Consider the following 14,428-nt stretch of genomic DNA (forward strand, 5'->3'; position numbering starts at 1 on the left):
GAAAGAGAAAGAGAAAGAGAGAGGAAGAAAGGGAGCCCTTTTCAAAACATTCGAGCTCTTTTCAAGGTCAGGCCGCTCGACGAGGAAATGGTTCGGTTTTCCGCATTCGGCAACAACTCGGCGCCACCGGGCATGCGCCGGACGACGCATTTCCCCTTTTTCCCTACCAAATGCACCGGACACGACGGCAGCATGACGTGCAGTTTCTTGGCGCAATTCCGTTTCTGAGGCGAACAATGACGTCATATCGTGGTTGACACCACTCCATTCGAGGTCCGCGAGGTCCGTTGCGAACGGGGTTTCGTATCGATTTTCCAGTCCGACTTCTACTCCGTTGGCCACCGGGCGGCTAGTGACGCGATTATGGTCCGCCCGCAATGGTCGAGGTCGTCGTATGCGCGTGGAGCCCCACGAGGTTAACGCTCGGCATTGGAACGGGACAACCCTCTGGGCGATCTGATCGATTGACCAGCAGACGGCGGTCCTTGGGGGCAGCTAAACCCCATCGGCTCCGTCCACGCAGCGTACTGGGAAGGAAATGGACCAATTTTGGCGTGTCGCGATTGGCCAACTAGGAGGTTGACTAAAGTGTCACGGTTCGCCGGTGATGTTGTTGGTACTGTTTAATCGGATTAGATTTGAAACTCATTCGCGATCCGATTCGTTAGCGATGGAGTATGATTGCTGTTGCTTGTTTTTCGGGGTCTTGGCTTGCGCCACCCGTTTGTTGGTCAATTTGAAGTAAATCATTTAATTAGAAGGCGTTAACCGAGCAAATAAATTATTCTTCAATCAACACGGTCGGTTGAGGGGTGTAAAAAAGTGGACGCGATGGTCATTATTTGCTATGCAGTAAATGTAAATAATTCTATTTATTTAGTGACTTTTACAAATAATTCTGTTTAATTGGTCACATTTTGAAAATTAATTCATCACATGAACATGCACTGAAACAATAGCATAATCAATGAGGAACCTCATCGAGCAATACTTGCGCAAGCCGCTTGTTTCGCTTAATTCACACACGCCGTCAGCCATGTGGATTGTGGAGCAGTCCCTGGGGGGTGCCACATTAACCGAGAAACACGCACTCACGCACGATGTTGTACCCAAGTTTTCCAAGCAAATAAAGTCACAGGAACGGAGCGGTGGTGGCGGCGGCCCCTGCGGGGTGAACATCATAATTACGGGCCAAGTAGATGCATAACAAATGCGTGCCTTCTTTCGTCTTTCACCCGCGGCCACTATTCGTCGGTGTCGGTCGGGTGCTGATGGCTTTTGGCTGCTCCATCGGGATTAGCATATTTCCTCCTTTCGCTCGTCGAAATGGTACATTTTCCGTTCTGCGGCGGGAAAACTGCGTTGCGCGTTGCGATGCCTTCATCGTCGTCGCTCCCTTTTGCAGTGAATCAATAATGAATTATGCACAGCTTTCGCCTCGTGAAGCGCCGTGGCTCCCGCGTACTTATGTCACGCGGGAAAAACTATGTGTGGGATGCAGCTGCTGAAGCGGGTGGGTGAAGTTCTCTTTCGATCGCCGGCCCCATTAACCCATTCTCATTACGCCAGTGCCCAGGTCACCCACCGTAATGGGGCGCAGATCGCAAGTGAGATCATCTGGAATCTGGTCCGTCGTCTGCCATTACGGCAAAAGGGAAACCGTGGAATCTGAAACATTTCCCGTGTGGAGGACGGTATTTATGTTATTTGAACGACGCCCTATCAAGACGCCAGGTCCCCCGGACTAGGACCCGCGAACCTGTGAACTAACTCAGTACTTCGTCCGGCCAATGGGTGGATTTTAGTGACGTCTGTCAGTTCTGATTGAATGCAACGGTATTCAAACGACTCAAGGTACGGTAAGTGTGTGTGACACAGGAAGCCACGCTCCAGCGGGGCTCCCGAGACACCCGGTACACCCGGTGTGCGAAGAATTCCGCGTGAAGTGCCCGTCTTCTGATGACGCACCTTGCTTTGGACGCCCAATCGATTAGGTGAAGTGGTATAGAAGCTTGATTGGAAGGGCTCCACCTAGCTCGGGAGGAAGTGGCGGACTAGCGTTTCCTAGAACAATGCAATTGTCTCGATGACGGTAATTAAATCCCCGCAGACTAAGACTTTGGTTCGGCTGATGTCACCTGACGGAACGGCTTGTAAGGCCCTTTTTTCAATTACCTACTCCAGTGTGGCTCAGCGGCGCCCAACCCGGGTCACCTGGAAGACCGGGTCTGCCACGCTTCCGATAGCACTCCCCGCCGATCGTGTTGTCGATTGCGTCAGCAGCCCTCCAATCCGCCCGAGGGCCGCCTGGCTTAACGCTCTCGAGGTTGAGGTTAGAATCTAGGTTAGTGTAAACACTGTGAGTGCGGTGATCGTAATCGATCGACCGAAGGGGCAATTCCATTCCGGAGAGTGTCGGCCGCGGGGGGAGACCGGCACGCTAATCGTTTCGCGGGGTGTCTTAGATGGGCGAGGCCAAGGTTTTTCGAAAATCTCACTGATGCGCGAAGGTCCCTTTCGCAAAGATGGATGGCTCACTTGCCCACCAAAAGCCCGTTTGGTTTAGAAATGCTGTTGAAGTTGAGCGATTTCCGCTGGCGGTTATGGCCGATGGCTGCGGGTGGGTTTGTTTTTACAACCCCCTCACCGATATCGGCGTTTATGTTCGTGTGCATCGACCACGTGGCACTTGCAAACTGGAGCAATACACTGCGGGTGGGGTTCACGGAGATTTTTGGAGGTTAAGCGGCGCGGGTATGGCGTAATGGTCTTTATGATGCGCTTCGGTTGCTTGCCGTTGACTCGCTAGAAAGTGGGTAAGGGCCACCGAAAGCATAACTCACACGCTGTAAAGCTGACTTACGCGCCGCTCATTGATTCTTGAGCTGTGCGCATCTTAGCACATGGGCTGAAAAGTCCTGGGCCTTAGGAAGAAAGCGGGGTTTTTGTGGTTCAAAATTGGCTTTATTCATCAACGTAATCTCCATCAAGAGCCACACAATCCAGCGCGGCCTACGGTTTATCTTTTGCCTCAAAATAGGCCTCTGTTTCAGCCAACGATTCCAACATAAGATTCACACGCAAAAATTCCGTTTAATCCGGTAAATTACGTTTAAAAATGGCCAAACACTGCTCAGAATCATCAACACGTTCTTGGTTTTGGTTAGCAGTGCGCAAACGCGGCACGCACTTTGAACAAAGCTTTCTCATAGTCAAATGATTATAAAGTATTCAGCCAACACATTATTTTAATATCTTTTCAACGTTAGCTAACACACGCAACTTCACTTTTCGGTCATTCAAATCGATGTTGTGGATTTTTTTAAATGTTACTACATCACCGTTGGTGTCTCTACGACCACGTTTGAAGTCAGCGAACCAACGTTTTATCCTTGTTTCTGATGGAGCAGAGTCCTTAGAAAACTTTCCAACCCATTGCTTCACTTGAACGGCATTTTTCCCCATTAAGAAGCATTAACATTAAAACACGAAATGGTTTTTGATCCATTGTTTAAAAAAAAACAAAAGTAGTGTCACTCTTAGCATAATAAATAGCAAACTAGAAGCAGAATATCATGAAAAAGCGGTGAATGCAATATGGCTTGAACCACCTATGTGTTAAGTCCGGGACTTTTGACCCCATGTGTTGAAACTGCTAACGGAGAAAGAGAATAAGATTAGGAAAATGTCTTTTCTAGAGAACGAAAGAACTTTAGCTCACCATTTTATGTTTATTTTCGAAACCAACTGTCTGTCTTGAAGTACGACTACTGCAACAAACTGTGGTCCGAAGATCCAAAGCGTGCCCGTAATAAGCACGATCCCGCATCTAGGACATTTGTCACGACTTTGGGCTAAGATGTGAACTTCATTTGCCGCCGAAACCGCCGCCCATTAGGCCTGCATGCCTTCGTGCGAAAAGCGCATTGCCGTGCAGTTGCATTACGGAAAAGACGATGGTTTTAATTGACATTTGGTGCCGCTTTGCTTTGCGAGTCGCCGCCTCGGGGCACCTACGACAACAGGAACATAATGAGAGTCCCGCCGATAGCAGATTGCAACATTGTGGTCTTCCGTGTATCATTGAGCGAAACACATAAACAAACAGATCGGTCCTGTAACACCACTCTATACTTGTTCGCTCACCGGTAGCCGGGCCAGGAGGCCGATGATGACGGTTGTTGCTGCGACACAAAAAAACAACCCGCGCAGACCAAAACCGAGACGCTGTTGGAGAGGTTTGGTATTAAATAAATTGTAATCCACTTCGAATGCGCCGCCGCCGCCGGATTTCGATCGGCCCACTGCGCGCGGCCGGATGGTGTAGGTCGGCCTTTTGTGTCGGCCGGGTGTCGCGCCGCGACAAGAGGATGGCCATAAATCAGACCCCTGGATAAGGCGGCACTGGGAAACGGGTGAAGCCCTTAGATCGGTGGCCACCTAGAACCGGGAACACACCAGTCCGAGAGTTTTCTTGCATTTTTTCTTCGCCCTTCCATCCCTCCGATCCTGATGCACTCCCCGGTTGGTGGTGGTCCCCGGCCTTCATCGACGGTGGTGTCCCGAAACCGGTTTAAGGGTTTTTGATTATTTCCTTTTCCCATTTTGATTATTGCCCCTCCGGGGGCGTGGGGTTCGGTGAGTAAGTTGTCGAGTGGCATCTTACTTTTTGGGACCGCCTTGAGGTGTTTCTAGGTGAAACGCGGTTCAAGAGTGGTGCCGGCTCGTCATTCAGAACCAGTGCCGGCGTCGGTAGATGCACCTGACCCTGAAATGCGAAGGCGTGGAAGGCAGGTTGCTAGATTGACCACAGGAGGGACAGAAGAATTCCCTGGACGCGGCCGACCACGGTGATCTTCGCCGGCGGCGCAGATAGAGTCTTTTAAGCCGGGATTTACATCTGTCATCGTATCTGTCGGCGTGGAAGCTGGGTCACGTTAGGGAAACCTTCTTTTTGGTTAAATACAGCGTATGTTCAATAAATAACGAAATTTTATATTTTTAAATAAAAAAGAAGCAACAAAAATTAGTTAGTAACATAGTTTAAAAAGGTATGTTCTTCCTCTTTCAAACGCATCGAAATTCTTGCAAATCGCATGACAGATTAAAAAGTTATGCGCGTTTATGTTTCAGTAGGTTTAGTACCCGTGCTACGGACGCATGAATCACTGGAATGTGGCCATAAAAGGATCCTTTTATGGCCAATTTTATCTTAGGGAATAGGAAATAGTCACGCCGTGACAGATCACTTTTAGTCATGTCTTTCGAATGCGTCGCATTCATCGCGGCGAATATTGCTGGGTCCATAAAGTTAACGGTTGACGGTTGTTTTCTGTGACTTAAAGGAATAAGGGCATCAAGTGAAGAAGGTCTCCACCACGCTGCGTTGTCCCACGGGAGCGTTGCTAAATCGGGACATCGGGTGTAGCGCAACTTCTGGGCGGTGATTCCCCTTAGATTATGCTATCGTAATAAAGCTATTTGGTCACCGACTATGTGCGCCATTCTAAAACGTTTCCCTTCTCATCCGATTGCTCTCTTGCAGATAAGGAGCTGTGCGTTCCGACGACCCAGAAAAAGGTGAGTACTCGTCACTGTCTCTATAGCGTCCCGCGTGGCGTCGTTCTGCAAACAGACCTCCATCGCGCACAACAGTAAACGGAAGACGACGCACTGCGCGGTTTCACCCGAAACTGGCCCACCGGTGTCCGTCATCTCCCCCCCGTCGGGATGTTATCTGCTGCCCGATTTCACCACTGTCCGGTAAACACTTGGCCGCGCCGTCGACGATGCTGTTTTATTTCGTGTTTGCCTTCCCGCGACGCTCAAGTCAACGCTTCAATGTGTTATTAAATCACATCTGATTAAAAGTGCGAGATAGGGCCGCACTATCGCGATCTGGTAATTATAGCCGCCGCTCTCGGGCCTCGGATGGACCGAGCTCTCCGGACGGACGACCACCTGGAGCCGAGCCGGGAGAGTGTGAGCCAGGTTCCGTTCGTCATTCCCGTTAGCGTTCCGGGATTTCGTTTGGCCCGGTCCGTCGGTGGCCACTAGAGTTTGGCAAATCATGCACGCACGAATTTCGTTGGTGGCCACAGGCTCGTCCCGTCGTCGTGAAGACCACGGGAAGCTGTTGAGTAAGTCGTCACGGTCAAGTTCGTCGTCTGCCCGTTTGGCTTGGCTGAACTTTCTGCTCAAGCGGCCTCTCTAGGGGCCTCTCTCGCGCGCGCCGACGTTAGCTAACGATCCCACCCGCTGCCAACGGACCAACGGACGCTTTTAACCAGCCCGTACTCCGCGAGTGGAATGGAGTTTTCACTTTCGTTTCGGGAACAGGAAGACGGGGCCGCGTTTCGCGGCGTCCTGGCGCGCGTCTTTGCTATCGCCGCGGTGTCGCTGGAATGATAATTGAATCGGCGAAATACGCACGTCCGATAAACACGCCGCGGCCACTTATCGTGGCCGCGGCTATTAGAAAATGGCGGCTACGCGATAAGCCCTGGCTTTCGCCACTCCAGTTGCGGCGCAGAAGATTCCTTTGCTGGTGGCCACCCCTCAAAACGCCACGAATTTTAATTGTCTTCTTGCGTTACTGGTCGGCCTTGTCTTAATCGGGAATGGTTGCAGTTTCTCAAATTGTTCAAGATTATCCAAATATTTATTTGCACGAATCGAGTTTATGACGGCCACTGCCATGGCGAACTGCAAGTCCACGGCACCAGGTAGGTCGACTAGGCATTTATGGGAATTAAAAAGAAAAGTTACGACCAATAACTTGATGTGAGGTTGATATGGGCCGGAAAGGCCACGGTCACTTGGGAAGGGATGCAAGCATATCACGGAGGTCGCAGCCCGTGTGAGGTGAGAGTGTTGCTCCGAAAGCGGTCATGGCGAGCTGGCTGGGAGCATAAATAAAGACCCGGGATTCCTGAGACGGGATGGAAGAATGGAACGAAGTGCGAGTGTCGCGTGCCTTCATACACCAAATCTGCCTTTAGGATCTGATCCTGTTGTTCTCTCCATATTCACTCTCCACATCAGCCTTCCTTCAGATTAGAAAAAACAGCACTAAACCTCCTTTTAAATGCGCGAAAATTATGATGGCCACAGTTGCCCAAGGGGATGGGCCACTTCTCGCACCCAAGCCAGTCCCAAAGTCAGTGCCACGCGTGATGTGTGTAAATTGTAGTTAAATCCCATTTTGTGGCCTCTTCTCACATTCGCCACGCCACGCTGTGGACAATTTTCTCCCTCCATCCAGGAGAGGCCCCTGGCCCCTAGAGTGTGTCCTCACCGCGAAGTGGGTCATTTTCTCGGGACAGAGAGAAAGAGAGAGCACCTGACAGAATACAACCCTGCCACGAGGGCTCCGTTTTCCAGGAGTCAGGTCGCGAGAAAGGAGTAATAAAATTAGCGACCCGCTGACACTCGGGGCCTAGTTTCGGGGCCTCCGGCTCCGGCACCGGGATCTCCGCCGACTCGCTGGTCCTTTGCATACGCGGACCGGGCGCGCCCGGTGCCGCCCTTCGAATCCGCGATGGCTTTCGTGCCGACTCGCTGACCCATTTATGATTATTGGCATGTTTTGGCCGGCATCTCCGGACCGCGCTCGGGAGCTGCGCGCCGTAACTTTGTTTCACCGGCGCGAGAAGCGAGATGACAATCAAACTTCCACGGCACTGCACGGCTCGCGTGAGAAGCTGAATTTGGGCATGGGAATATCGGATGGAGGCGGCAAATCGGCTCTGCACCCACCCATAGGCCTCCGGGGCCTGCGAGGGTCCTATCGCGCCTAATGGCTTGTTGGGCATCGGCTGAGCTTGCTTCGCGCGCCCTCGGGACGGTGGTGGTGGACAAAGTCATTTGTGATTACCGCTTATTGACCGGCACCGGGCAGCGATCGACCACCGGAGGCCTCTGGAGAAGAAAGTGCTGGGAGAGAGAGAGAGAGCGCGAAAACTTAAGACGGCGGTGAAGGTGGAGCGCAGGTATCGTGGTACGTAATCTTGCTGTGAGCGGCTTCGAGGCTTCGAGGCTTTGTGCTAATGTGTTTGGACGGATGGCTGGCTGGATGGATGCGATCGGATGCGATCCGGGCCAGGCGATGGTGGCCGAGCGACGACTCACTTGCTAACTGCTTGCTCGCCCCGAAAAAGGGCCCCGAAGCGAATGGGTGGATACGCCATGCTGCGTGCCCCGGTGCAGGGAGGTGCTACAGACCCCTCTCTGCCCTGTGGACGTGGAGAGTCATTTATCTAACCGTAACCGGGGTGGTTAGCTGGTGTCTCTTTCGACGTGGCTTTCATCTTTTTGAAGGCTACGTATCCGCCGCATATCACACACCGCTATCTCCCTCCGTGGCGCAACCAGAACGGTCCTAGTCCTAGGCCTTTCCCCGTGGGCTCTCGGGGGGTGGCAGCCGGCGTTGCACGAGCGCTGGCGATGCACACCGAGGCCTGGCGAGGGCAGAGAACACGCCGTCGACAACGACGAGGTTCGACAGTTCGGCTCGACGGTGCTTCAGTGTTGCCCCGCGGGGCCGATCCGCGAACGGTCGCGGGTGAGCATAGATCGCCTGCCGATCGCGGCCGACGCGAGTGGAAAGTGGAATCTCGGGGATGATCTCGAGCCCGCGACCGGCCGTGATCTTGGATCGATCGGTGGAGGGAAGGTCTAGGCGACCACCACCGGCGGCGGCCGCGCACACTGAGCTGGTGCTGTTGGCACGTGAAGCGGTCGCCACCGCCGATCGGCGGATCATTTCCATATTTTTCGCCGATGCCTCGTGGCCGCTAGGCTCCGCTAGGGCTGGGTCCGAAGTGAACACTTCGGGTCTGTTTTACGGCCCGGGGCGGGGAACTAATATCGGCGGTGGTGGTGGAACGGTTCAAAAGAGGTCCCCCCGGTTGAGAGGTCGAATTGAGCCCCCCGGGAGATCGGCTGGGAAAACTGCGGCCCATACTGTGCCGTATTCCATTTATTCCCCCTCTAAGTATGTGTTGGTGTGTGTGTGGTGGGAAGGAATCCGTGATGCCAACCTGAGGGTGGTTCGGTCGGGTTTGGGGCGAAAGATAATTTCTCCATCGCGCGGTTTGGGGGCGTGAGAATAAAGATTCTTATGACCCATATTTGGGCCCGTCCGCTGCAGCTCACGACTCGCGGCGATGGTGGACTTTGCATACACACCACGGGGGCGGACGGACAGGGGAAGGTGCACACACATGGCTACGAAGACGGTTGATTAGATGAAAGCCGCCATCGGAGCTATCTCCAAAGGGTTGATCCTCGAATGTACGTCGTTGTTGGTCCGATGGGCGTTTGGACCTTTATCGCTCCAAGTGCCCATGTTTACGCCCTCTTCCGTCACCGATTCCGCCATATGGTGTGCCACAGTTTGTGATACATTTGAACGAACTATCGAGTCAGTTTGCGTACTACATTGAACAATTACAGAATTATTCCTTAAACTATAACGCAAAATATTAGGATGGGTAAATAGAAATCTCGCGGAGTTTCTGACGAGTCCCTACAAACGTGTATGGCCTGGCTTTGTTCTGATGGAACATAACACCTCTTTTGTTGGCCAATTCTGGTCGTTTCTGGTTAAACGCTAGCTTCAAACGGTCCAGTTGCCCATGCGAAGCAACTCATAATAAACAATTCCTTTCAAGTCCCCCATATGCCATATGCTCAATAGAACCTTCCTCCCCTTTGGTCCTACTTAGCCCACCGTTTGAGCAGCATCACCACGCTTTGACCACGATCGATTGCGCATAATATAGTCGTATTGGTCTTTTTGCCCAAGGCTTCGCCGGTGAAAACTCGATCCATCAAGTTTTTTGGTGTTTATAGGTGTGTCACCGAAGCATCAAGCTTCTCTTCGAATCCAGCTTTGCGCAAATGATTCTGAAACTGTTTTATAGCTGATCTTCAGTTCCTGGGCGATGCTACGACTACTAATTTGTCGATCGGCACCATAAACACCGTTCACATGTTCAGCGACCTGGCTTCCTTTTTGACCTTCATCAAAGAAAAACTCTAAAATGTACACGAGAGAAGAAAACTCTTTTTTGATCTCCATTGTTAACACCCTGTGTAACTCACGACTGAATGGAACAAACAAAAAACAGCAACATTGTTTGATCGATGCTTTACGATATATCGATCACTGCAGCCATCTTCCGAGAAAAAAAAAAGATTTCCTTTTCCCCAATCTAATAGTATAATCACTCTGGTCCTTGCGCTTTTGGTCATCCTTGCACTGATCGTCGAGGCTGACAATTCTCGCAATTTAGGACTCGCTTCAGAAGTGCTTACTCTGTTTAGAATGTGTGTAAACGAAGATCGAACGATCGATCGATAACAAGCCAGGATTTTGAATAACAAACCAGGACCCCAAAAATGGACAACTAATGTTTAACCAATTAAACGTCAAAGCTAATCCGTTGAAAGCTGAGCTACCCTTTGCCGGGTGCAGTTTTCCAAAGTTTGATGTGTGAAAATCGAGCGACAATCCACGGAGCGAAGGAATGCACACATTCCACCTGGGCACCCGCCGGAGGAGCAGGACGCCAGGTTACGGTGTCGATGCACTCTCCGCGGGCGGGCATGCCCACGGTGGCCACCGTCACCGGCCCCCAAAAGCAGTAAATCTACTTTTCCCCGGTGTTTTTTTTTGCGCCACGAGAGCGAAAGTTCGGGATTCGAATTTCTAGATGCACGCTCACTGATGGCACAGTTTTCCCCAGCCCACCGTGGCCAGCACCACCCCGCCCCGTTGGGATTGGGTTTCAATGGGACCGTTCCTTCTTTCTACGTCGTCGTCGGCGGCAGCGGCAGTGTAATCCATGCTGTGTGAAAAATGGTGCGCTCCCGAGGTGGAAAGCAACCTCCGGTGATCCTCCGGTTCGTTTTCCCGATCCCGAGACGCAAAGCGCCAGTGACACACACACACACACGCGCCCTGGCCGATCGGTCCGATTTCGCCTGCAACCCGTGCGCGATCCGTGTGCTGATCTCGAGGCACAAAATAAATTGCAAACACTGCAACACTCGGGTTGGAGGGCCATTCCGCTGTCTCTCTCTCTCTCTCTGTCTGTCTGTCGCTCCTGTTCTGCGCTGGCGGTGATCGAGCATTGCGTTCCGATATGTTGACGTGCGCGCAACAAAAGTGTGCGGCGCGAGGAAAAAGTCGAGCAATTTATTTTACGGTGCACGTCGTCGTCGTCGTCGGGTGGGCGAAAGTTCACGGTCAGCATAAGACTATTTGCATCTAGCGCGGCGCACAGGCGAAGTCACTGGAGATGCGAAGGAGTGCCATCGAGCTAAGCGCCCGCTCCGTTGGCTGCTGAGCTTCTAACACCTACCGGCGGCGACGGCGGCGGCCACAATTAGTGTGGAATGTGTCGGTGTGGATGCCTGCGCCGCTTGTTTGCGGTGCACTTTTCCCTTTCGGTTTCAGGTGCCACGAGCCGCCATTCACCAACCAAATGAACAGGGCTCCGTCAAAGGTTTAGGTCTCACTCGCACAACATTGGCACATTGGCACGATAGAACGTGGTCTAATTATGATGTTGGTTCCCGCCGTAGAAGGAAAGGCCGAACCGGGACGGATAATTGAATTAAATGCGGGGAGCGAAATTTAAACCAATTGCCGGTCCCGGACCGTGCACTTTCGGCACATCTCAAGCCCGGCGCAGAAACTGGGTGCTTATTGGTTCACGATTGATTCACGATACTTCAGGCAGTGTGGCCATTACACGTGGCCACTGCGAACCTGCAAAGTTCGCGTGCCCATACGCGGAGGGCGATCGTAGGGCCCGCTCGGGGGCAGCGAAACGTGCCGTGAAATTACTGTGATTAATGATTATTTATTCACATATACACGCGTCGATCGCGTGGTGGGGCAACACACGGCGACCGCGAAGTGCGGCGTGCATTGTCCGGCGGCAGGCGCCTCGGTAGGTTGCCATAATCATATGGAAGTCGGGCTCCGGCGGCAGCGCAGTACACTTGACAGGCCCAACATGGCACGGTGATAGGTCAGGGTGAGCTGATTCCTCCGGCGGCGCTACCGCAGAAGTCTGGACCTTCTGGTCCGGTCGCGAGGATCATGGCCGAGGATCCGGCCACGAGGTAGGGCGCTTGCGGGGATTTAGTTTTGGTCCACCAATCCACCGACCTGTTGTTGGCGAAATAATTGGCGGGCAGAGGCAGAGTTTAGCTGCACTTACCCGGTCCGCCCGCGGAAGATGCCAGTTTCGGTGGTACGACCCGTCTCAGGATGGACGTGTGTGGACGTCATTTACTCTCTGGTGGGTTATGGTGTGTTATTTTTCCAATCCGATCCGATGATTGACCGCCATCGATTGAGTCCCTCTCCCGCTACACGCCCCAGCACGTAATGGCGTCGTCCGTCGTCCGTGATAATGCCTTCCTTTCTTCGGCAATTCATGGTTGCACATTACGCGCCCGGTCCGCACCCTTCACCTTCTCGTACACGCCACGCCATGGACCCCAAGGTTTTGGAGGCCAAGGTGTAGCTGCTGGGCTGAGCACGGGACACCTGATAGGCTCCCCCGGGGTCCGAGGACCTTTACCGAGGGGCTTCACTTTCGTTTTCAATTTCGATTTCCCAGCCGGACACCGAGGTTGGCGGTCGGGGTCCAGGGGTGCTATTAACTTCAATGGGCCACGGCAGTGAATCGACTCGTCTCGTGCTCGACCCGGTCGTTGTTTGCGGTGGTTGATGGTATTTTGTGCAACATGAAATTGAACTCGTCGTCGGTGGTGGCGACGGCGACGGCGGTGGTTGGGCCACGGTCATCACAAGGCTGATTGGTCGTCGAGGAGCCCTTGGAGCTGTTGTTTGCCCACACATGCGTGTTGTTGGGTGATTTGTGCGGCCGAAACTGCGAGTGCGCAATTTTCCGCCGGATTTTTAGCCATAATCACATCCTTCAGCTCCAAAGGGGTTTGGTCTCGGGTTTGGGTCCGGGTTGATGGTGAAATGGAAAGTTTCTCCTTCAAAGCGTTTGGCGTCCCCAGGATCATCAACTCTTGCCACTCGCGGCGATTGTTGAAGGAAAACCTCAGCGATGGACGAGGAACCGTATCAATTGGGCATCCTCGAAAACTGGCTCCCGCCTGGCCGGTGGCAAGTATTGATCGAACCGGTGGCCAGCCACCGGCAAGTTGGTGAATTTTAATTGATCACGACAATTAAAATCGTGCAACTTTCGATTCCCCGTTGGTGTGATTCGGGGGCCCCGCCACGATCTCCACGCCGTGGCTGACGCCGGTTCCCGGACTTCTCGATCGCTTCTGGCGCTTCGCGCAATGAGGTAACCCCGCGCCTGCGCCTAGGCTCTCGGAGAGGGGCGGCGTTTGGAGAAAAGTATTACCATTTCATAAACTTGTGCGCCGCCGATTGATGGTTTAGTAGTAGCGGCCGCCGCCATTTTAACCGAAGCCTTGTCTGCGCCCTTGCCAAACATTTTGCGCCACTAAACGGCGCCCGCGTTCGCCAAAACCGCCCCGTGATTCCTCCGCCCGGGTTTTGTGGTTCAATATTTTCTTTGATCCAGCGAGCGCTCCGGGACTTTCGGGGGAGGCCCGTGGTTGCGGTGGTGGTATATTGGTAACAAAGTTTCTCACGGCTTGGCTCGGCGTGGCGCCCGAAGGCTCCCGGTTGTGGTGGGGCACACTGTGTACACTAAGTGTCGTTAAACATGCATCATTCCGTGCTGCCTTTTCGGGCCCCCGTCCGCTGGAGGTCCTCCGCCACAGCACGGCAGGGTGGTCCGTGGCCGCCGAAACGTCACGCAATTCTTGGTGAACGAAAACGTCTGGAGGCTGAATTTCTCCATCACGCCGTTTGCGAAACGCAACTCGGGCGAGGAGTGCCTCACGGTGCTGGTGACCCCAGGTCGACTCCCGGTCTCGCTGGCGGATCGATTTCAATCTGTCAAACTGGCAAGGCCTGACTGCGGAGGCCCCGTGGTGACGAAAGCGGCCTCCCGTCAATATTTATGACCCGATTGAGGGCAGTATTTTTGCATCTTGAGTGACTGATCGTGAGCTAGGCCGCCGCAGCCTGGCAGCCCTATTTGAAGTCTGTTGGTGGAAGAATCCACGAAACTCTTGGCGATGCAACTAATCGATGTTACGTTTCGGCGCGGTTCCAGAAATAACCTCTACGCACAGACACACAGATACGGGTCAGCTGTCAGTGGAACAAATCGTTCCGCTTCCCAGAACTAACGCCTCATGGAGTCAGCGAGAAGATTCTACTGGGAAGTCTTGAAGATTTATTTCTGGACAGTGTCTGTGACAGTGGCGATTAGCCGCAGGGTGACACATTTATTTTTAATTCTTACAGCTAATTCCAATCGCTCGCTTACACCACGACCACGAGCTGAAAATA

At 52.9% G+C, this 14,428-nt stretch overlaps 1 protein-coding gene across 1 annotated transcript in view; it reads left to right on the forward strand.

Moving 5' to 3' along the window:
* The window catches only part of LOC128271138 (protein spire), a 99,632-nt gene that overhangs the window by 21,590 nt on the left and 63,614 nt on the right, over nt 1–14,428 (forward strand). Inside the window, exon 2 of the mRNA XM_053008577.1 lies at nt 5,546–5,580. Within this exon, the coding sequence (XP_052864537.1) occupies nt 5,546–5,580 (35 nt within the window). The remainder of the gene's footprint in view (nt 1–5,545; nt 5,581–14,428) is intronic.

The sequence above is a fragment of the Anopheles cruzii genome, chromosome 3 (assembly GCF_943734635.1).
Source record: "Anopheles cruzii chromosome 3, idAnoCruzAS_RS32_06, whole genome shotgun sequence".
Taxonomy (NCBI): Eukaryota; Metazoa; Arthropoda; class Insecta; order Diptera; family Culicidae; genus Anopheles; species Anopheles cruzii.